We start from the raw sequence: 24,061 nt of genomic DNA on the forward strand, positions 1-24,061 counted from the left end.
CAAAACTAATTTTATTTATTTTTTTAAGATGCATAAGAATGAAAACTACTTTTTGGCTAAGGGGTGGCTTAGTGGTGTGGGGGGTACTGCAACAGCTAGGCTAGAAATGAACTAATTAAGAATTTGTTTAAAGTTAAATTTCTTGTTGTTGTGGGATCAAGTTTAGTTCTGTGGGTTTCAAAATGTTGACATCGCTTGGTTTTCTTCTTCTTCTTCTTATTTTTTGTTACTTGCTTTGTTCTTTTTATATATAAAATATGTATATAGTTATACATATATATGCTTTGCATTTAAGTTTTAAACAAATTGTTCGAATTTAATCTTTATCAGTTTTGCATTTTATGCCAACATTTTTTTTGTATATTTGTTTTGTGTTTAGGGTCAAAAAGAAAGGAAAACAAAACAATCAAAAATATATTTGTGAGAGCTCTTTTAAAGAGAGTGAGAGACAGAGAGAGAGAGAGAAGTGCAAGAAGCTAGAGCAGTTGCAATAGCTAAATTTTGATTTGAGTTTCCAAAAAAAAGGTTTTAATTTTATTTTATTTAATTTTTTAGGGCTTTGTTGTGCTTCTCAATGGATTTTTTGTACACAAAAAAATGCAGTGCAAAAGCAAAATAAAATTTTGTTTTTTTTTTTGCCATTAAAAATGTTGGAAAATGAGAGAGAGAAAAGTGAAGGAAAGTTGTGGAGGATTATCTTTTTATTTATTTTTTTTTTGGTATTTGGATTTTGGTTCTCGGTTCGTTGTGGGGACACGTGTGTGTAACCATAAGACATTTATATATTTTATATATATGTTAATATTATATAATGCACGGCTTTTGTTTTCAGCTTTCAGTTTTCATTATTATTGGCACACTAATCATAAATCTGGCACAGTTGTTGTCTGTTTATTGTTTGGTTTGTTTGTTTGTTTCGATATAATTATAAGAAAATGCAAAACAGATTATTGTAAAATGACGAAAGTTGTTGAAAAGGGTAAAACTTGCTTCATTTCCATTTGAAATTCAATTGATTTACTAATTTTTATCATTTAATTAATCAAGCGATGCCAACTAAATATAAATACATATACATATATATATATATATATATATATATATATATATATATATATATATATATATATATATATATATATATATATATATTTATATTTTTATTAATATACTTAAGTGTTGTTTTTGTTTCTGGTGTTGTTGCTTTATTTAACTGTATCGCTTAGGCACACAACCTATGAAAACTTAAATATGTTTAACTATATATATATATATATATATATATATATATATGTATATATATATTGGTATATATATATCTTCAAGATATTTTCTAATAACAAAACTTAAATATCACCCGTTAAATTGTTTAACTGCTAATTCGCATTTAATTCATAATTTGTTGCTAAAATTTACATAAACTTTAAATCAAAAAGCAAATGCACTTACCTGCTAAAAACATTAACTAAATTTTTATGCTTTAACTAAGTTTTCTGTTTGGGCACCTAAAATATAACTGTTCAGGGGTGTGGGGAGGGGGCGTGGTCGTGTCATACTGTCACTGTCCGAAGAGCACACCGACATCGATTTCAATTGTTGTTTGATTAGCCATTCCGTTTGGTTCAGTTTGCCTTTGCCATATTTGCAAGCTTAATTAACATTTTATTTAATTTTATTTAATTTGTTGATTTTTTCTTGTTGATTTTAGAGCTTTTGATTATTATTTGATTTTGATTATTTATTAAGTGGTATACGGTTTTTCCTCGACATTTCGACATTTCGACGATTAATTTAATTGGTTTTTATTTAGAGATTATTTGCTTTGCCATTTAAATGTATTATTTACTTTGAATTATTGCACGTGATATTTTAATCGTAGTTTAGCTAGCCATGTATATGTATGTCTTGTATATATAGTTAGTAGTATATGCTGTCTTATAAATCGTATTTCGTATATATTTTGATTTTTTCATTTTGATTTTACTGCTGTGAAGCCCAGTGTAAACTGTAAACGCTTTTCTTTTTGTAGATATCTAAGGAATTTATTTTTATTTATTTATTTTATTTTTGTTTTTTGTTTTTTTTTCTTGCTTTTGACTATTTTTGAGTATAGCTTGAACAACCTGACATTTGATCTTTAAGTCCGTCTTGGGTCTCTATGTATATAAGTGTGCCTCCAGTTATTAGACACCCAAACTTATGCTAAATATGTGTGTATGTGTGTGTGTGTCTGTGTTGTGTATGTATGCGAGCGAGGCAAGAGTAGAGCGAGTGTTTGAGTATTTGGGACTTTTTGGTATATGGACTGTTTGAATTGGAAGATCTTCTGGGTCATTTGCTCATGCCTGCTTGCCCTGATTGCTAGTGTATATATATATGTAGCTCTAGGTATATTTGTTTTATATATTATTAAATTGTTTTTCGCTTTTTTTTTATTTTTGTAATACATAAACATTGAGGTACGACTTACGATTATCATTCTTCAATTTATTTTCTGTTTTACCTGTTAAATTTGCCTATGAAAAATGTAAGTGATTTGCATTTGCAATTTATTGTAATGAAATGTCTTTAGTTAATGCAAAATTATTTGTCACAACACCCACACATAATTTGAGATTTGTTTTTTTTTTGTCTAACTAGCTATGGTAAATATTGATTCATATTTGCTTTTATTGCAGTACAATGTATAATGTTAACCTATTGAATGTTGCCAACCCGCATTTTCACTTAGTCTTTAGCTAAAATACGCACAAATATTTTTGTGTCTGTTTTTTACCTGCCACCAACGCCCACCTGCTGCCTGCTACCCGCTACCTTTCAGCTGCAATCATTTCTCATCTTGCGAGCCGTGGTAATTAAAAAGTTTTCCTTACGTTTTCGGAAATGCCAGTGACACAGTTTGCACAGCTAATAGTTGGAACGACTGACATTACCTACAACTTTTATTCTATATCTATGTGTGTGTGTGTCTATATAGTGTGCGTGTGTGTGTGTGTTTGTTAGTAAGTTGGGCATGCATGTCTCTTAGTTTACTTGAGTGCGAGTATGAATTTCAACTTTATAGTTTTTAGTCGTAATTACGCCACTTGAGCATTGTGTGCAACACGGCGTATGCGCCATGTGCGTTTACGTAATGCGTGCACATTTCTTCTGCTACTACTCCGTCTGCCTCTTCTTCTTTTTAAATATATAAATCATAACCTTACAAATTACGCCTGTCCCAAAAACCAGGAAATTTTGCATTTGCTCTCTGCGTGTAAAAGGAAAATAATTAACCTGATGTGCCACACACACACACACACGCACACGCACACACGTATGTTTGTATGTAAGTTGTGCTGTGAACTTGTAGTTTTTTGCTGTTCCTAAGCGCTAAACCAATAGCTTTTGCTGACTTAAACCTAAACACTTAAACATGACTCTTAACTGTGCTGTGTGTGTTTGTGTTTGTTGTGTGTGTGTGTGTGTGTTTATTTTTTCAATCCCTTGTGTTCAAGTTTTGATTAACGTTGTATATATATAGTATATATATAGTTTGCATTGGAGCTTACGTATATGTTAGTACTTTGTTGTAGAGCTGAGCGGTTTTATTTTGTTTTTATTTTTGTATAATTTTTGAGGCATTTCGGGTTGCTGTTGTTGTTATTTATGTTATCTTTGGTTGCGCTTTTGTAATGAGTTTTGTTTTAACTAGTCGTAAATTTAAACTTTAGTTCAACGGTCTCATAAAATCCCTGTTTATGTGTCTCTTCCTCACTCGGTTTGCGTCCTTGGCTCCCAGTCGAGTCCTTAGACATGTATCTCGAAATAGTCGTGACAATCGACACAGCCGCCTGCCTGGTCACCGCCCATGTCCGGCATGTAGCCAATGCCGCCGCTGGCCGTGGGCTGTGTGCTAACCACCATGCCTGGCATGCCGGGCATGCCGCTCAGTCCGCGTGGCGTCTTCTTCCGCGTGCGACTCTGCCGCACGCGGGACTTATGCTAGGAGGGTCGCTTCTGGTACAGACAGTCAATGCATGTGGTGTACTCGGGTGCCGAGGAGCTGAGCTGATACATCGACTGCTGTGCGGGATCATGCTGACAACTCGGCACCGGCGGCGGCTGCCCATAGCCCCCCATCTCCATCTCCTGCATGTAGCTAACCATGGGCAGATATTGCTGTGGCGGCTGCCTGGGCAGCGCATCGTAAATGGGCTGCGAGAAGGTGTTCTCTGCGGACTGGGAGCGCAGTGGCCCGGAACTATAGACAACATAGTTGCGCTCTGGCGAGACGCCATAGGCGCGATAGGAGCTGCTCGTGGTGGTGCTGTCACGCGAAGTGGATCGTTCCAGAGACTTGCTCAGCCGACTGCGCCCATTGCCCGAGCCATATCGGCTGCTAGTGGGTGCGGCGGCCACATAATGATCGCTGCACGTCTGATTGTCATATACCGGATAGTATTGATATGTCTCCTGGGCGTGCGGCTTGTTGCCCGTTTCAAAGCTGCCGTGGGCAGACATGCTGCGCTTACGCGAGCCACCGCCGCCGCCGTAGGGCACATCCAGATTATGATCGGAGCCGCCATGGCTATCGAAGCTGCTGCGCGGCGAATGACGCTGGCAAATGCTGGCCCGATCTGGCGACAGGTGATCCACGCTACCACGCGGCGAGATGCGCGGCGACAACGATGTCGTTGCTGGCTCCGAGCTGCACACATGCGAGGGGCCGCTCTTCTTCAGGCAGCTGCGATCGGGACTCTTTGACTTGGCCGGACTGGCTGGCGGTTTCAGTATGCCGGCACCGGGACTTGTGTGCTTCAGGATGCCGCCACCCTCGGAACTGCGACGTGGACTGGGCGTGCGTCGTCCGCCGGAGAGGCGATCCTGCGAGTTCTCGCGACTGGAGCAGATGCTCAGGCGCTTGCCCTGATCGCTGACGCTGTTGCGTGGCGACTTGATCTTTATGATGCGCACTGGCGAGCTGCCCTGGGACTTGCTGCGATCTGGCGAGATGTAGATGCTCTGACGCTTGCCGCTCTTCGGCTTGCTGCCTGTCGCCGCGGCTGGTCGCTCCGGAGACTTGGCCTTGAAGATTTTGTCCACCTTCTTGTCGATGACAACGATGTGCGAGGCCAGCGAGCTGGTGGGCTCATCTTCGGTTTCATCGCCGGAGCGCTCCGAGGGCCCAGTCGTATTGCCAGTGCTGTCCGACTCGGTGGCAGGTCGCGAGGGCGACTCAATGTCCACGGTCACAATCTGCTGAGTGTTCTCCACAATGGTCTGTGGCTCCGGCGAGAGACTGGAGTCGTTTTGCTGCTGATCGGCAGCCTCGTCGCCAGCGTCGGCTGGCTTGAAGGCCTTCTCGCGCAGATTGGCCATGTAGGTGACTATGTCGCATATGCCCGCCGCCAAGTCCTCCTGCTCAAGCTCGCATAGATGCTTGTCCATGAAACGCGCCGTGGCGTCTGTTTCGGCCACATGGCCAGTGGCTGCGCCATTGCTGGCATCGCGTTCGCGGCGCTTGTGCTGTGCCTCGCCACCTCTCGGATGCTGATGCACCACGGCCACCTGCTGCGAGGCAGCCAAGCGCTCGGCTTCGCTCTCGAAGATCTCAATTACCTCGATCTCCTGCTTGGGCGACTGGCGGGGCGATTGCCGCGGTGACAAGTGTCTCATGGTCTGGCTCTGAGCCGGGGTCTGTGTCGGGTTGGGGGTCAGAGTAGGAGTCGCTGTCGAGGTCGGGGTCTGATTCGGATTCGTATCGCTACAGATTGTTGTTGTTGTTGTTGTTGAAAACAAGCTACCACTACTGCCTAGACTTAGATTAAACGTGGCTGCCACGTGAACTGCATGCGCCTCGGATTCCGACTCGTGCTCAGACTCGCTGGCAACGACGTCTAGGCTGCTCTTACCTAGATCCTTCATTAGCACCGGCTGATAGCTGGCCGGCGGATGCGATGATTGTATCAAGCGCGCCTGGCTGCCAGTGCTGCCCACCGAGAGCGTCGATGTGGTGCTACATGATGTGATAATAAGAGGGAGAGAGAGAGAGATGTAGCAACAAATCAAGCGATAAAGGAGCTTCATGAGGAGTTCAAGTGAAATAACTACCAGACCAGACCGTCAGCTACTCTGGTTGATTAATGGAAGCTTAGTCGACTCGATTCGCATTCAATTACTTTTATTTCTATCATCTGGCAGTTATTTCGGCATGGCAATTACTACCAGTGAAGGCCAAGCATAGCCTACTGAGATTTGCAGCTCACCTGAGCGTCAGGTGATTGGGCGTGCGGCCCAGCGTAGCCTTGGGCCTGATTGTGCCCTGCTGTGAGTCCTCCTCGCCCTCCGACTTGGTGCCCGGATCGATGCGCTCAATGTCGCTGCTGTGATGATGCAAATGCGGCTGCCTTATGGGTGGCGGCGGTGGCTCGCGTGGATGCGGATGTGGATGTGGCGCCATTGACTGTTGCTGCAACTGCTGCTGCTGCTGTTGCTGCTGCTGCTGCGGCTGCTGCGCATCTGTGGGCGAGCAAATGATTTCTTTATGTGCATGATGCGATGCCATGATGATATATGCGTGGATTACTAGTCAGCCAGCAATGGGACAGTCGCTCAACTTACCTGTCACATCGCCCAGCGTCTTGCTGCGACTGCGAAAGCCGCCTGGCTGTGGCAGCGGCTGCTGCTGTTGCTGTTGCTGCGCGTGGGAGTGGGGCACATAGTGCACCACGCCGCCCACGCTCGGTGGCAGCTCATCGCCCTCCTGGCTGCCCGACAGATTGTCGTAGTCAATATTGCCCGCCGAGTGCCGCTGCGAGCCGGACTTCTTCTTGGGCTTGCCCAGCGTATGAGAGCCATGCACAATGGTGATCTGTGAAGTGCGGCAAGTGCTTAGCAGCTGGCCGGCCACGCTCGGATGCAGTCGATTGACTTACCTGCTGCTTGGGTCGCTCGAGCGTTTGCGAGTTGCCCGCATAGCCGCCCATTTGGGAGGATAGACCTGACACGGAGCCGGAGCTGCCGCCAAAGTTCTTCATGGGAATTGACATGTTGCGAACGCTTTCGCGTATTATTTGCCTGATGGTCTTGAGGAATGCATTGCGAAAATCGGCGGTGCTATTGGACAGCACATAGACCTTCTCCGAGCGGCGCTGCAGCTGCGAGCGCAGGTGGATTAGCTCCCAGAGGAAGTGCGAGTCCATGTCCTTGGCAGAGCTGGCGCGCACCTGCACTTCGGTAACGGGTATTAGCACCTGATAGCGTATGATTTCCACCTCATTTGGTGCATTCTTGCTCGAAACGCCCTGTGTGAAAGCAAACGGCATTTAAATTGGCTTCAAGCGGAGTCCTTATGCCAGGCCATTTACTCACCATTAGCTTCTTCTTTTGGCGCAAACGCTCTTTGCAGAGGAACACAACCGCCGATTTGAATACAAAGCACATGGCATGCAGCTCGAGGCCTTTCTTGATCTTGCCCAGAAAATCGGAAATGTTTAGCCACTCGACGCCGCCATAGTAGAGCAAATCGCCTGGGAATGCGCAGCATTGCGGGGGAGGAGCATTGGCATTGGCATTTGAGGCTGATGTAGCTATTGAATGCGTTTGGTGTAACCCACCTGGACTCAAGTCGATTGGCTGCTTGCACGACTTCTGATGCTGCCGGAACAGATGATCGAAAATGGCGCCATATTCCTCATGAATGCGCTGCATCTCATTTATGTGCTCCGCCACCTTCTCCATGCCCTTGAGTGCCTCTGTGGAAACGCCAAGGGATATTAGCATTGCCAGCAACCAACAGTCAGCGTCAGCGTCAGCGTCGGCGTCGTTAGCTACTTACCGCACAGATGAATGTGCTCGTCGGCGCGCGTATCTGTTAGATTGCGCATCTGCTGCAGGAGCAGCGGATATTTGAGGATGCGTTGTATGGGCTTGATCAGATACGATTCCAGAGTGCTGCTGTGCTGCTGTTTGGGATTGCGTGCGGCAAGGAACTCCTGCAGCGCGTGGTTGCCCTCATCTGCAGCAAATGAGAAAATTTCGATTGATGCTTAACAATTGCAATATTGAGACAAATTTGGCAAATGATTTGATTTCAATGCGCACTTCAATTTCCATTAATTGCGAAGCTTCAATAGGGGCACAAAGAGAGCGTGAGAAAGGGAGACAGTGAGAGAGAGAGAGAGAGGGGGGGGGGGGGGAGCTTCACGGGAATAGGCTTCACGTGCACAACGTTGACAAGAAAATGTCATTAACTTGTTCTTATAGTCAGCTGAGAAGCTTTTGATAAAGGCACAGTCAAAGCCTGTCTGCTGCACGGATTTGCGTCTAATGGCTGACGTCCCTGGCTCGCCCACTCTCTGGTCCTTTTTGCCTGCTGCTTGTAACGAAGGCACTTAAGTGCACTTCTTGCTATAATTAATTATCCTTTCAACTTTTTGCATAAAATTGCATGCAACAGCCAAGCGCAGCAGCTCGAGTGTCTGTCATACCTAAAGCTCAAACTTAAGTTGACAAACTCTGTGCTCCAGCTTTTGCCACTGCAAATGCTTTTTCTCTTGTTCCTGCTCCTGCTCCAGCACCAGCTCCTGTTGCCGGCAGCTGCTTAGACAGCCATTGATTGCAAATATTGCAAATTTTTACCTTAGCGCTTTACTGTTGCTGATTTTTGCTGTCGCTGTCGTTAATAAGTTCCTTTTTTCTTACTTTATGTAATTTTGCAAATTCCTTTCTCCACTCACTTTGCTCAAGGTATTATATTATAGAACATTATCAACAACATTTTCAACTTGTTATGCATAAAAGAAATCTGCTGTTAAGCTATTAGGATTTAAGTGAAACTAAGCGCTTCGATCTGGGCTGAACTCTGAGCAGCCTATGGCTGAGTTCTTTGAGCTTCTTCTTACCTAAGAGAGCGGCTAAGGCTGTTTTTGTTGCTAGCTTTGAGATAAGTTAATATAGCTGCTATAGACAAATCTTATTATACACTTAAAGCATTACATAAATTATTTATCCAGCTCTGAATTTGAATCAAAATCTCATTTGCCCTTATCGCTAGGCTCTACTCTAAATCTACTAAATTTCAGCTGCATCTAAAATCTAATTACTTTCCTTTATTACTAACACATGTGAGGCAAGAGCATTTCAAGTTCGGCATTGGCACAGCTAACTGCTGCTGCTGCTGCTGCTGCTGCTGGTTTGCTCTCTTGCCGTCTGCTTCCCATTTGTGGCACTTGTGTTTGCTCGACTGTTTTTAAGCTGCCACTAAGTCTAATTTAATTATGACATGTTGTCGCCTAAGCTAGACTCTCGCTAGAATCTGCCGCCCACGCGAGAGTCTGGAGACTGAAGTCCGGAGTCCCGCTAGTCTCTGTCGCTCTCTATGCTCGAGCCGCAGCTGTTTCGGCTGGCTACGGCTGCCTTTTATGCGACTCGTTTGCGGGTTGGCTGCCACAGCCAGTGGCAACAGCGTGGCATAGTTTTTGGCAGCCCCGCTTTTGCCCATTTGCCAGCGTGTCATAATTCTACAAGTTTAATTAACAAAAGATACTTGACAGTTGCTGCTGCTGCTGCTGCTGCTGCTGCCATGGCATGAATATGAATATGCCACGCCTTGCCGCCTTGCAGCCTTGCCCGGGAATTTGCCGCTTTGTATACTTCGCCACGTCTACGCATTTGCGGTTGTAATTATTCATTTAACTTGCAAATCATTTAAAGGCTCAGCTTGTGGCAGGGGCGCAGCATCAACAGCAGCAGCTGCGTCAGCCACGGACAACAATTGAAGCGCATAGTTTGCCAATTGTTCGCAACTTGTCGCTTGTTTTACTTTTAAAACTTTTCCGAGCAGATGCCCCAGCGCCCCAGCTCCCCATCCCTCCATGCACCCCATCCAATTCAGTAAACTTCAAACTCAAATAGACTTTGACGCTTTACGCTGATTGCAATAGTTGAGCGCCCACACACACACACATGCAGAGCGAAATGGCTCATAATATATGGATTTATGCATATATGGTAAATACTTTTCTTTTGAATTGTCATGCGACACGTCTACGAATTTGCCTGCCTTTCGTTCGCTTTGAATTACGGTTTATACACATGTAAATGATTGCGTGAAAACAAGCTAAGAGCAGGCAGTGATTTTTTACCCGGGCGCACCATGCGTATGAGTGATTTGATTACGCATACGCCTGGTGTTTGCGGACTTCCATTACAGAATCAATACGGAAATATACATATTTGTCAATTTTGAATATTTTTAATAGACTTTCAACTTAATTGCGTAATGCAGCTAGAGAAAATCTATTTATTATTTATTTAAATTGGTTTACTCGGATTCTTAAAGCCGGATTGCTTTCAGTCTAATGGAATTTTATGTAAATAGTTTGTATGTACTTACTTGGATGTAAAACCTTTTGGGCCTTGCTGTGGCTGGCGCAGAACGAGGAGTACAGCTTGAAGTGATTGACATAATAGAGAAAAGCCGAGCCAATCGCAAACAAGACGTTCTGTATAATGAGAGGCAGAGAGAGAGAGAGAGAAAGAGAACAAAAAGCAAAAAGAGATTAAACATGAAAACACACATATAAAATAAATAAAAAGAAATTTGAATTAGTTAGGCGAGTCACGCACGCACGCCGTCCGGATAAACTTACCCTGAACTGACCGCAGTGCTCGAATTTATTGAATTCCGGCTCAAGTTCGAGCGCTTCTTCGAGATTTTGCAGAAACTGACGCTGGAATGTAACAATTTCGTGTATGTTGCCAAAGAGCGCATTAATTTCCGCATTCGATAGAAACGTTTCGCGTTTCATAGGCTCCAGATAATGCTCCAGCAGATTGTTCAAGTGCTGCAAACAAAAATAATTCAAATGTTGTTCTTACACTTTCCTCTTCTACTGCTTCTTGTTGTTGTTCAATAAATTCAAATTTGTTGACACATAAAAAATGAAAAATGAGTAAAAAAGCAAGCAACAGCCAAAAAAAAAAAAATGAAACGAAACGAAAGATGCATAAATTAAATTAAAAAATCAGCAGCCCAAGAACGACGACAACTGCCCACAACAGCGCCCCCAAAAAACTCCCAGCTGAACTGAGCTGGGCTGCGCTGGGCTGGTTTGGGCTGAGCTGCGCTGGTGACCAGTTCGCTGGCTCGAACAACTTTTTAGTTTTGCCCACAACAACAACGCAAAAGGCGAAAAAAAGTAAATAAAAATATGGGAAAAACTGTAGCATAGCCGCAGGCGCGCGCTTTCATTTGGAACAATACTTCCGGCCAGCGGATAGCTGGGAATGGGGCATGGCCCGAGCAGTCGGGCTACTGCCAGAGAGATAAGACTCGCCGCAGCGGCGCGGCGCGGCGCGGCGCTTTACATAATTTCTAAATTATAATAATTATTTGTATGCTTCCTGGCGAACTCGAGCGACCGTGGCTTAAAGCCAGCAGCAGAGCCGCATGGTTAAAGGACTCAAATTTGCATTTTTAATTGCAAGCCAAGACTAATGAATGGAATGTGTAATATTTTTTTGGCCGACAAGCAGAGCCAAGAAATAATAGTTATCTACAGCTGAAAGGTGCCAGCCAGACAATGTGGCGGCAGCAGGTGCAGCCAGGCTTATGAATATCGAATTAGACGAAAAAACTGAGCCGTGTCGAGTGCCAGGCCTTCAGCTCGCATATATATACTATACAGGTTTAATCTTCTTCGTTTCATTTTGAATATGAAATAAAAACTGCACGCTGCAGGCGCACGCAGCGCAAACAACCAAAAGAAAAAGAAGGAGAAAACTAATTTAATGCGATAATATAATCATAGAGTGAACTTACCTTGACGTAGGTGCGTTCCGTGTCCACCAGCTCCATGATGACTTTGCGCAGTTTCTCGGCATCGGTCAGCTGGCGCGATGGCGTTAAAGCTGTGGTCGAGACCGACGATGTGACTGAACCCGTGGGGCTCGATTTGCGCGTTTCCTGAGGTGAACGACAAAATCCGGTAACCTTAACAGGTCAGGGTTCGGTTGGGTTGGTTGGTTGGTTGGTTGTTGATTGTGTTATGTTGTTGTGTTTGTTGTTGTTGTTGTTGTTGTTGTTGTTGCATGATGAGGATCGTGAAACGAAACAAACGAAACGAAAACGAGCGAAGCGACCACACAAAAAAGAGACACCAAAAATAAATGACAATAAACAAAAATGAAGTTAGCATGACAGAGATAGATAGACAGCGATAGTTAGAACAGGACGGATACTGGTTGCGGGGCGGGTCGGGGCGGTACGGGTGGGTCGCTTTGGTTGGACTGGGTCAAACTGTTGGCATGGGTCGTTCAGCTGAGTGGTGGCTGGCTGGCATTATTGTAGAACTCGCGGCGGCCACTTTAAACAGACAGACATAAACGTAGCCCCAGCGACAACGACGGCGACGGCAACGACGACGACGACGACGACGACGTCAGCTGCGGTTCTAAATGACTGTCACGTCCTTGTCGTAAGTCCAAGTTGGGGGCGTCGTTTGCTTGTTGTAGCTGCTGTTGTTGTTGTTGTTGCTGTTGCTGCTGTTGTGTTTTGTCCTCGCCAAAGTTGTTGCTGCTGCTGCTGCTGCTGTTCGTGATGGTGTTGGTGTTGCTGTTTGTGTGCGGTTACAAGCACATTTGGCACTGACAGTTGACGCTTGACGGTTGACATAGAGTGTGTGTGCATACAACTACACCAAGCAAACACACGCACGCACACACCCACACACTAGCACAGTCGTACAGTCATACACAGAGTTAACCACACAACCGCATTTTGCATAAAGTGTAGAGGTGCGCAAATCTTCAGCCTTCTTATGTCACTTGCACAGTGGTTTTAGGTCTCTCGGTTTCCGTTTTTGTTGAAGTTTTCATTCTTTATTTTGTTCTTCTATTGGTTTAACTTTGTGCTATTATTCTTGCTGTTTTCTTGTTAGGCAAAAGTGTTAAATGGCGCGTTGACCGGAACTTAGTTAAATTGACTTGCCACGCCCAGCAAAATATTGAACGAATTTGCATTGTAAATGCCTAAACAAATATTTTTATACGCCTTTCTCTGTCTTTCGCTCTCTTTTTGTGTTGTGTGTATTTGAGTGCTGTGCAATTTGCAAAAGGTCAGAGTTTAAATCAACAGAGCGGTAAACAGCAAAGAGATAGAGACACAGAGAGAGATAGCGATTGAGAGATGGCGCATAAGCCTCTCGCACTGTGCTTGACAGTCCTCAAAATGCGTTGTGCCCGAGGGAATGGGCAGTCATTGGCGATGACAGCGTGATTGAGTCAAAGGCTTAACTGTATACTGTTTGCGACTTTCAGACAGCTGATATAGCTTGAACGCCATCGAAATTTAATATCGTTTTCATGTTTGCTGTCCCCTGCATGGGGTGCAAGAGTTCATACATGTGTGCGTTAGTTCGATCGAGACTGCGTTCGTTTGATGCAATTGACTGCGATTGAGTGAGACTGGCAGCTATGCAGTGCACTGCGAGTGAGAGTGAAAGAGACAACTCCTGTATATATTAGCCTGGCGCCATCTGTCAAAAGAATACTGAGGCTCATAAGCAGGAGCTGTAGCTTATGAAAACAACTCTTCGATTGCTTTGAGCAACAGGAAATACAAATAGCCAAAGGCTGCGAAATAAATGTAAAATATGTTCAATTCTCTTGTACGTCGATACATTTAATATAAATGTAAATTTACGCTTTTGTTTATATTGAGCTCTAAATTGGCTGCTTTTTGTTTGCATCTTTGTAAGCTGGCCAATCTGTGAGCTGGCGCCATCTTGCGTCGAAGTAAAGCAACATTTTGTGTCCGATTTATATTTTTACTCGAATAGTTTTGGTTTCATCACAAAAGAAGAAAACTGCAGGAAACCTCGACAGCATATATATATTCCTTCCTGAAGGTTTTTTCGTGACTGATAGTTTTGTCACGTTTCCATCTCTGCACACATACACACACACACTTGAAGACTTGAAGACTTTGCCATGTAGTTGCAACAACAATCTCATGAAATTTCTGTTGTCATTGTTCGTGCAACATTCAGTTGAATTGTTCTTGTTGTTGCTGTTCGTTGGCATTGTGGAAGAAGACATTTCACTTTTATGCAGTTGCACTTTGTGTATTATTGTTTCGTTCGTTTTCTCTATGCTCCTCTCACTCGCTCTGGCCGTCCTCTGCTCTGGCGTTGTTGTGCAGCTTGTTCTTGTCTACTTTTAACTGTTTTATTGTTCTGCATTTCTTTCAGTTGCAACGTCGACGGCTGCGCCGCTGATTTGCATAAGCGGCGGCCGCGGTGGCAGCGGCAGCAGCAGCGACCCAAAACCAACAAAGGGTAAGACACAAAAGGGGCATGGACAGGGTTGAGGGGCGGGCTGGATTGCTAGCTGCTGGGTGCTGGCTGTTGGATGATGGGCTGGATGGCGGGCTTAGTGCGCCAGGTGAGCGGCTGAGGCAGCTTATGGGCCAGCTGCTGAGTGCCAACATTGTTGTTGCAGCAGTTCTCATTGTTGTTGTTGCTGCTGCTGGCGTCATGCCCCAAAGATGAAAAATTTGAAAATTTCTTGAATTTCTTGGTGAGCTGCAGCCGCCGCCACCGCCGTCGCCGCTGCTGCTGCTGCTGCTGTGCGAAATGTCAACTTGAATTAAAAGGATTCTTATGTAACGCCCTGACTCTCCATTTGCTGTCTCGCCTGGCAGTTCTGCATGTGTGTGTGTGTGTGTGTGTGCTCGGCCTCAGTGTGTTTGTGTGTCACAGTGTTCAAGTATCATTAAATGAAGTGGGTTTCTGCCAGTTTCGAGCACACTTGGGTAAAGCATATCCAGAAACAAAGTGCATTCTGTGGCGTCTTTGCGTTTCTTTCTTGTCTCTGCTCTATCTGTCTCTCTCAGTGTCACTGTCTCTGCCTCCGTCGCCTTCTCGGTCGCCGTCTCTGTCTCTTTAGCCTGTCGTTCATATTTGTTGTGTATATATCCTTGATATTTTTATGCCAGCACATTTCTATTTGTGACGTTTATTGTTTGGTGACTTGCAAGCAACAAGACCCAATAGGCCAAATTTGTGGCACAAACATCTTGAGCGGCAACAACTGACAGCTCGACTATGAGTAGAACCCAGCCAGCCCCTTGACAAACCATAGCCCACACGAGGCACTTCTCTCTTAGCTTTAGCAAATTTCAATTTGTGCACATTTCAATCAGAAGTGCACAAACCCCAAGCTCATTCCACTGGCTGGCAAGGCCCCTCGTCTTCCCGCCTCGTGTTTGGCGCTCGTTTTAATAGTTTCCGCTTCCGCTCAGCGAGTTCAAAGCAATTGGAACTGACTTTGCCCGCTGCCTCAGCCGGGTGTCAGCCAAGTGCCAAGTTCCGTTCCCAGCGCCTGCTTCGAATGCTGTTTTGGATGTCAGGTCTAGGGGCAAGGGTTTGGTTTTATTTTATTTTGCTTTTTTTCGGGTTCGGGACGGGTTTAACGTGTTTGCGTTTTGTTTCTTCTTGGTCATGTTTATATAATAAATATATATATATATATATATATAAAGAGAGAGAGGGGGAGAGAGAGATGGGGGGAAAAGGCATGCTGAGTACTAGGCACTTACTTGCTCCGCAGTCTTGAGCAGATTCTCAATTTCAAAGCTGCTGGTGCGCGATGTTGGCTTGGCCACGCCCAGTCCTGAAATGATGCCGCCGCCACCGCCAGCGCCGACTGCCAATTGCGCCACAGTTGGCTCCACAAATGAGGGCGCCGGCGAGCTTTCCGCCTCCGGTGAATACAAATCCTTGCCAGTGCCATCTAGAATATATGAGTATGGGTTAGTCCCTGAGCATGAGTTAAAGATAACAGTTAGTTTATTATTATTTGTTTTTGGCTGGCTCATAATTAGTTGCCGGTTGCCTCTGGCCAACAGACTGATGCTGCTGCTGCTGCTGCTGCTGCCGCTGCTGATGCTGGCTTAAAGTTCGATTAAGCATTTTATTTATGTTGTTGCAGCTTGTTTGTTAATTTTAAATTCCATGTTTGCGCAATAAAAAGCAGCAGGAATTTAATACTTGCAGAAATGGCGCCCAAAAAAAAAGAATAAAAATGTAGAAAAAAGAACCAAGCAACCAGGCAACAAGAGCAAAACAACGGCTGCCAGCCAACCAGCCAGGCAGGCAGGCACAAAGCTGAAAGTAATAACAACAAAAGTACAGCCGGCAGCCAGGCGCAGCCAGGAGCAGCCACCAAGCAGCCAAAAAACAACAGCAGCAACAAGAATAACAACAACAGCCACAACAAGCTGTAATGATTATTGCTGCTATGTGTTTGCCACAACGTCCACATAAGTGGGCCAGAGGGGAAGGCAGCGCGAAGTTGGAGTATGTGGAGGCGATACACACACACCCACACACACCCACACACATACACATATGCAGGCGCGGCAAAGATTTAACCAAGAAGAAAAAAATTTATGGCCTCTACACATGGCATGCATACATACACACGCATATAGTATGCATGTGTGTGTGTGTGTGTTCGTGGTAGTTTTGGAAGCGCCAGGAAGCGTTTAAAAATCATGTCCTTGAATGCTGCTCTCCACAGTGTCCTGGCCCGGCTTGCCACATGCAAATTGGTTACAACAAATTTTATGAACATTTTGCTTCAAATTTGACACTAGCTGGGTGTGCGCGTGTGTGTGTGTGTGTGTGTGTGTGTGTGAGATATTGAAATTGCCGCCTTATAAATTTCAAGTTGCGGTCTTCTTACAAATTGCACGTAGTTCTCCAAGGCAAAGCTAGGCAACTACAGACGGGGCTAATAACTTATAGACGTTGTTCGTTCCACACTTTGCTCTTGTTGTTGCTGGTCATTTAAACGAGCAACTCGAAAACGTGCATCGGCCATAAAGTCTGGTATCTTAGTAGTGGCTTTACTTAAACTAAGACGAGTGTGTGTCCGGGCGGGGCAGGTCACAAGTTTATGATACGTGCTGTACTGGCAGCTAAGCCCATACGTGAGACTGTTAAAAAACATATCGAATGCTGGCGCTTTTTCTTTTCTTTTCTTTTCTTTTTTGGTGCTGCCAGGTGAGAAAAGACCTGCTGGCTTTAGCTATTTTGACAGCTATTGATAGCTCAAAGGTATTGACCTGACTAAGTTATTATAATATCATATGTCAGAGCACATGTGTGGCAAGGCTCTCGGCTCTAGTTGAGGCAGGATTTCGACTATGAAACTTTAAGTTTATTGCTAAAGTTGGCTATAAAAATCTCTTCAAACTATTTTATGTGTATTAATTTAAGCTCAGACTGCAAATTGCTTTCGAATCGAATCAGTTTTAAAGCACTTTTCAGCCAAGTTAAACTTTTAGACAAACATATCTGTAGCTATGCCAACGCTGCTCTATTATATAAACTTGCAGAGCGTCCAAAAAGAACTAATTATCTGCATGACTAAGGGAAGAGTAACATATGATAATTAAAACTGTTTCGACTACGCTCAAAGTGCTTTTGGCTCTTGCTTTTAATTAACCAAAAAAAGAACTTGATGTAACGTTTGACCAGCTTCAGTTGTGCATAAATATATGTGTATATATATGTGGGGCTGGCTCCTCTCTGATTGCAGTCTTCATCAAATTGTGCATTTAATAAGCTAAAAGTGCTTCAACGTCAAGTTGCATGCCCAAGTTCGTTTCCCTGTTTAATTGCCAAAGTGAAATGTAATCCAGTTTTGCATTTTTATTTATGCCCCAGCCTGCCGCAGACTGCCTGCCTCATGTTGAATGGCAAACGATTTTTGTTGCATATGCCGCCATATCCATAACCCATATGCCACAAATGTCCGTTCATCAGCAGACTCTGTGTGCCCAAATGGCGAATATGGTACAAACTACGCAATGCACACAGACACACGCACACACACACACACACAACCAATACATGTGCCAGCTGCATGTGAGTCGTTTAATTTTTGCCATATACAACTATATATATATATATATACTTTAGTTTTTTCTTTATTTTTATATGCATTCGTGTTGTTCTTGTTTTTGTGTTTTCATTTTTTATTTTAATTCTTTTTTAGTTTGCTGTGCCTTTTAATTGTTTGCCGCATAAAAATGTTTCATTTTGTGTATATAAAATACTCACACACACACACACACACATGTGCTATTGCCGTTGTTCTTGTTGTTGTTTTCTGCGTTTGTTGGTTTTTAATTGTTTTGTGTTCTTAGCCACTTCGGCTTTTTGAGTGCAGTGCAGCGTGTGTGTGTGTGTGGGCGCAGTTTGTAATCCTGTAATTATGTAGTTGTTGTTGCTGCAAAGCGAAACGAAACGACAGCCTGTGGCAAGCAGGCAGGCATGCCACACACACACACACAGAGAACTATTCGTTTCTTCCACCCACACTCTCTGGCTATTGCCATAGCTCTGCCTTTCTCTCTCTGTTAGCACGCTACTTATTGATGTAATTGTTGTTGCTGTTGCATGTTGTATGAAGCACTTGCAACATGCATTAAACGAAAAATATAAATTACTTTAATGAACTTTACAAATTCGCATGCGCGCCCGGAAATACGTTTCCGCTGTTACCGTCACAGCGCCAGCCACACAGAAAACAGAGAGAGAGAGAGAGAGAGAGAGCGACAGAGAGGGAGACAGGAGAGAGGTAGACCGCACCTTAACCACAACAACAAGCACAACAACGAGCACAACTGCTGTGATTAGTATGCTTTTGTTGTAGTCGTAGATGAATGTTGGGTTGCGGCTTTCAAATGTTGAAAACAAAATAACAGAAAGCAAAAAAACAACATTCCACGCACAGTTTTATTTTCAGTTTTAGTTAGAAGCCAGACCAAAGGTATTTACATTTTGTATTTACACAGTGCAAATGGGCGGAGGGGAGAGGGCAAAAGATATACTTACTCCAACCAGGAGCTGGCACAATCAGTCCAGTTATCATCTCTTCGCTCATCACTGGCGGATCTGTGGGCGGCGGCGGGCACACCAGAGAGTCAATCATATCGTCCGTTACACGCATAATGCCCACTAGATCTGGCGGCTCGGTGCGCGAGGAGCTGCAAGAGTCGAAAGAGTACAAAATTTGCAAGCAACTTTTATGAAAGTACAAAATAATTAGCATAATTTTATATTTGATTTGATTTGTGGCCCGCTTTAAAGCCAAACACCTGGCTGACCTTTTTCTATGTCAGTGGCAAAAGATGCGGAAAAATGCTTTCCAACGTGCATAATTTGAATGGGATTTGGGAACGTGTGGGTGTGAGCGCGGGGTGGTTAACTGGTCATGGGTTACAGTTTGCTGCCTCGCAAACGCTTAGCACAAAAGCCAATGCGGCCATAAAGAGCAGCTAATTAGGCTATCAAAATGCCTGACTATGCGCCCGTAGAAGGGTCGCAACGGCAGTAGCTCAACCCCTCAACAGCTATTCCCTGCCGGAATCGTGAGTCCTGAACATCAACCCTACTTCAACGCTCTGGCCACAGCCTCCACTCTCTATGGGTAGCTGGTCAATGTGTTTGTGTTCATCTGCGGCTTTAGTTTTTGTTGTTTTGGACTTTGTCATGAAAATTGAAAAGCGAAATATTAAAAGCTCGGAAAATTTGTTCGTCTCTGCCATTTTTGGTGCTAAATTTCCCATTTTTGATTTGTTGCGAAACTATTTTTTATAGTGTGCGTCTCTCTCTCTGTGTGTGTGTGTGTATCTCTGGGCTGCTTATTGGCCAGCTACAAAAATGTGCAAAAAGCTTGTCGAATGTTGACATATTTCGAGGTTTTTCTTTTTCAATTTTACTTTTTTTATATTCATTTTGAAAGTTTTGTGCGGTATTTAATATTAAACGAGTGTGTGGCTTTAGAGGTTGGAGCGTTTTGAGGACACAGCCAATTTATAGGGTTTTTTTCTGTCGAGGGGCGGCCTTTGAAGTTGAATGAGAATTTAAGATAGATATACTGTACATGAGTTGGCAGCATGAAATAGGCACACGACTTGTGCAGCATAAAGAAAAAATGTATAAAAGCTGCCATTAGAAAAGTTAATTGATTTTTCGAGTGCCATAACAAAGCCGCAGCTGTCAGAAAAATGCATCATAGAGCATAGAGTGTGTGCGGGCCTCTGAGAAATAGCCCTGAAAGTCAGTTGAACTTGTGATGCTTTAAGCTATATTATGAAATGTGTATACAAGCAAGTGCTCAGCTTTAAAAGTTACTCTAAGTTTGCCAGTCACTACTATTTTTATGAACAACTAAATTTTGTTAGTTTTCCTTTCTCAAGCACTGTTTTTAATTTATTAACAAAATACATTTAAATTAGTAAAACATATATTAATCTTAATATTCTTTTCAAATAGTTTTCACTAGTCTCAGTCGCACTACTATTTCTATGAAATCAACTGCATATATTTCTTAGTAAAATAATATTTATACAGGATTATCATAAATGCGATAAATATTTAATTAATTAATATTTAAGCACCTTTAGCACCTGCTGAAGATATGTTATCTTAATGAGCTTCAACACGTAACCACAGAGACTTCTATGAAATGGCCTTAGGCTCACGAGCTATTATTATTAAATTAAATTAAATTTAATGCCAAGTGAAGCTGAGCCGTCTAAAGCTAAGTTTAAAGCCAATAGCTTAATTAATTTAAGGAACAAAGGCAAGCGTCGCCAATTGTTGTTCTGACTGGCCGACTGGCTGATTGGCTGACCAGCTGAGGTATTAAAAGAGCGATAAATGTCATTGTTAGTTAAACAATGGCCAAATTGTTAATTAGTGTATATATATTGCATATCTGGTTAAACAATGACCAGCCATATCGACATTCAACAATGGCAAGGCGTGTTTTGTCAATAGAAATGCGAAATGCAAGCATGTTGCTTAGCTCCGAGCTAATGCATTCAAGTCAACAGTAAGCGAGCCGGACAATTGACAGAAATGAAGACAGAGACACGCTGACTGGGACAGCGAGCTAGTTGGATGAATAGACAGTGATGGCATAAAATGGATTAATGCAACTTACCGCATCATCATGCTGAGCAGTTGCTCCTCCTGCAGCACGCTCTCCAAGTACATCATATCTAGATCAGAAACAATTGCGCCATTGATGACCATTATTTCGTCTCCCTTGATAATGCCTGCATTGAAAATGAAGATAGAAACCGAGTTAAAAGCGAACAACGTTTATAATATTAACTATTTCCATAATGTGTATGTGTAGCTAGAAGGCGCAGACAATAGATATTCTTTTACCGAGTCCAGCAGTTAGGAAAAATTTAATAGTTGCGCGTTATTATTGTCTGCTTGGCAGAGGCGGACTGGGCGGATTGGGCGTACTGGGCGGTCTTGTAACAGCATCAATTGTGGGCGAGTCAGTGACAACTTTCCTTAAGATAAGCGCTCATGTCTTGGGCTAGCGATAAAAACAATAACAAACACAATGTGGCTGGCGCATTGTTCATACGCCCCGTTGCCAGTTTAATGTATTGCAGCTAGCTCAACTGTGCGTGTGTGTGTGTGGCTGTGTGTGTGATTCGTGTTTTCTACAACATTTATTTCGAGCAGGCAGCTGCTTGGCTTCATTTTTGTTTTGTTGCACGTTATCAGTGTTGTTGCAGCTACAGCAACTTCGACAGATATGCGCACGTGTGTGCGTGTGTGTGTGTGTGTGCATGGGTTGTTATCTGCCTGACAGTTGTGTATTTTATGCAAGAGTCTGCTGCACCTTGAACCTTCCAGCCAGGCAGCAGTAACCGTACGACCAGCAGCAGCAGCAGCAGCAGCTGCAGCGGCACCTCCTGCACAGTTTTTGCATTTGCAACAATTTCAAATGGATTTTGCCTTCTATTTCTTTTTTAGCTTTTTGTGGAACATTCGTTACGTTTACGTTTACGTTTCGTTACGTTTTGCTGTGGATTATTTGGCTTTAGCTTTGGCAGCACATGCATTAGACAAATATCTACTCGACTTGATATTTATTTTGTTTACTCTGTTGCGGTTGCTTCTGCTCTAAGTTGTCTCTCTCTCGCTCTCTCTCTAGTTGCCTCCCTTTCTCACTTTTTTGGCTGCGTTGACAACAGCTTTGTTCTTGGCTTGAGCAAATTGTTATTTCATGTTTGCCAAATACTTTGCCACGCTTGTTTTTCAACACTCGAGTGTGCGGCATGCAACTTTTGTGCACATGCTGCCGAGGCAGTTGGTGCAAATGCTGCTGCCGCTGCTGTTGCATTTGTGGCCATCATTATTATGGACGGCTCGATGGCTGCTCGACTGCGTCTGTTTGTTAACTGGGGAAAAGCCAAGCAAACAGGCGCCAGTGCCAGTTGCCAGTTGCCAGTTGCCAGTTTAGAGTGGCATGCGGCATGTGGCATGTGGCATGTGGCATATGGCAAGTTGCATTTAAGAACATTGATTTAGGGCACACTTTAAGCGCTCATTAAAGGCAACTCAAAGATATTTTGGGGTTTCAATTAGCTCAAGAAAAGTGGGCAGCCACAGCATTTGCATTTGCAGTTGCAGTTGCTGCTGCTGCTGCTGCTGCAACTGCTGCATTTGCGGTTGCATTTGTTTTTGTTTTGTTGCAGCCTCTGGTTGGCAACTGCCTTGACCAGCTCTTGCCCAGTTTTGTTTTGTGGCGCCCTTAAATTGGTCTTTGGCACTTGCTAATAGGTATTTAAATCAATTGTACAATTCTGCCCAGCTCATCATCTATCTCACTCTCGCTCTCCCTCACTCTCTTCTATTCCGAAATTGATCTAATTTATGCAGCCACACGCAGTTGTTCGATTCCATTTACATACAAAACTTGCCAAATGTTACGTCATATTTATTGATATCCTTGAATAATATCCTGTTATTGTCCCTATCATTGTTTTGTGTACATTTTGCAGATTGCTGCAACTTGTTATCGTTCGACTCGTTGCACACTTTTATCGTGCTCGTAACTTTTTCAACTATTTATTTATGGCTCTGCAATTGCGACACTTTTCCACCGATTATTTTCATAGTCTGAACTTTTCGCATATGCGTAAACACGTCTAGCTTAAATGGACTAAGCCGTTTATATGCGAAATTATTATCAAATGTGAATAAGGCTTACGTGCAGAAATAATCCCGCTAAATGATTACAAAAATGATTGCAGCTTAAGCAATATATGATTAAAGTAAGCACTTTGGTAGAAGGACACGTTTTGGTAACTATTGAAATGGAACAGGATAAAAAATGGAATCCCTAAAGAATTAGTTTTTGGACTATTTTCTACAACTAGAACTTTAATGTGTAAAGAGAATACATAGAAAAATACATTTAAAATTTCTTTTTTGTAAATATGTTAAGGGAGATATTTTGACGAAACATAGGAAAATTAAAAAAAGTGAAGCCTGAAGATAAGCAGTTCCAAAAATTTAAAAAATAATTTCTTATAATTTTTTATTGAACCTTAAAAGCCTCACTATTTGCTGATTCTTGTTGAGCCCAAGCTATGTTAAGCATTTCAAGCAAATTCAGAGCGAAAGTTGACCCACTGTAGTTATAGCTCGAACAGACTTATATATTGCAAAGAGCTAGGGTCTCGCGCTCAGTGGCTTGGCGCTCATAATTCGAGCATTTTAGAGAATGCTAAATACATGCATAAATATAGAGCCAGGTCGCAAGAGAGCCTCAATCGCTAGTTTAAATAATAATCAACAGATTAGTTAAACCAAGTGTTACTCTAGCTCCTAAGTAACTTGTGTTCTATTCAATTACACCTTGATTATGCATATCCGCAAAGATTGCAGTTTACCTAACGCAGCTGCATTGAACATGAAGAAAAAACGCAAACAAGCAAAGTCATTAGCAAATCTGGCACTTGCTGCAGCACTTTATTTGCTGCTCATTAAATTCAACACCCTGGCAAAAAGTTGTCCAGTGGCATTGTTAACGCAGTTTTAAGCCAACCAAAAAAAAACACAGGCAAGGAGAAGGGGGCAAAGTGAGCACAAACAAAAAAGGCCAAGAAAAACTCATAGCAAATTATAAACTAACCGCCAGTGACAGGGCTAACTTTTAAGGAGTCGCGAGTGGGCGGCAGGGCGGC

At 43.4% G+C, this 24,061-nt stretch overlaps 1 protein-coding gene across 16 annotated transcripts in view; it reads right to left on the bottom strand.

The window, feature by feature from the left end:
- The window catches only part of LOC111597752, an 85,494-nt gene that overhangs the window by 562 nt on the left and 60,871 nt on the right, over window positions 1-24,061 (bottom strand). For 4 of the 16 annotated variants that reach the window (XM_030225983.1, XM_030225982.1, XM_030225984.1 and 1 more), the window contains 13 exons: window positions 21,007-21,121; window positions 18,891-19,042; window positions 15,584-15,777; window positions 11,807-11,977; window positions 10,635-10,829; window positions 10,379-10,487; window positions 7,820-7,999; window positions 7,599-7,736; window positions 7,354-7,511; window positions 6,918-7,286; window positions 6,604-6,853; window positions 6,249-6,522; window positions 5,895-5,998 (listed from right to left, as the gene is read on the bottom strand). In XM_030225983.1, coding sequence (XP_030081843.1) covers window positions 5,895-5,998; window positions 6,249-6,522; window positions 6,604-6,853; window positions 6,918-7,286; window positions 7,354-7,511; window positions 7,599-7,736; window positions 7,820-7,999; window positions 10,379-10,487; window positions 10,635-10,829; window positions 11,807-11,977; window positions 15,584-15,777; window positions 18,891-19,042; window positions 21,007-21,121 — 2,409 coding nt within the window. Of the gene's footprint in view, window positions 1-1,700; window positions 5,999-6,248; window positions 6,523-6,603; window positions 6,854-6,917; window positions 7,287-7,353; window positions 7,512-7,598; window positions 7,737-7,819; window positions 8,000-10,378; window positions 10,488-10,634; window positions 10,830-11,806; window positions 11,978-13,716; window positions 15,397-15,583; window positions 15,778-18,890; window positions 19,043-21,006; window positions 21,122-24,061 lie in introns of those variants that run through there. The other 12 variants (XM_030225967.1, XM_030225969.1, XM_030225966.1 and 9 more) reach the window with 8 other exon arrangements.

This window comes from Drosophila hydei, unplaced genomic scaffold (assembly GCF_003285905.1).
Source record: "Drosophila hydei strain 15085-1641.00,03,60 unplaced genomic scaffold, DhydRS2 tig00000001-arrow-pilon, whole genome shotgun sequence".
NCBI classification, from domain to species: Eukaryota; Metazoa; Arthropoda; class Insecta; order Diptera; family Drosophilidae; genus Drosophila; species Drosophila hydei.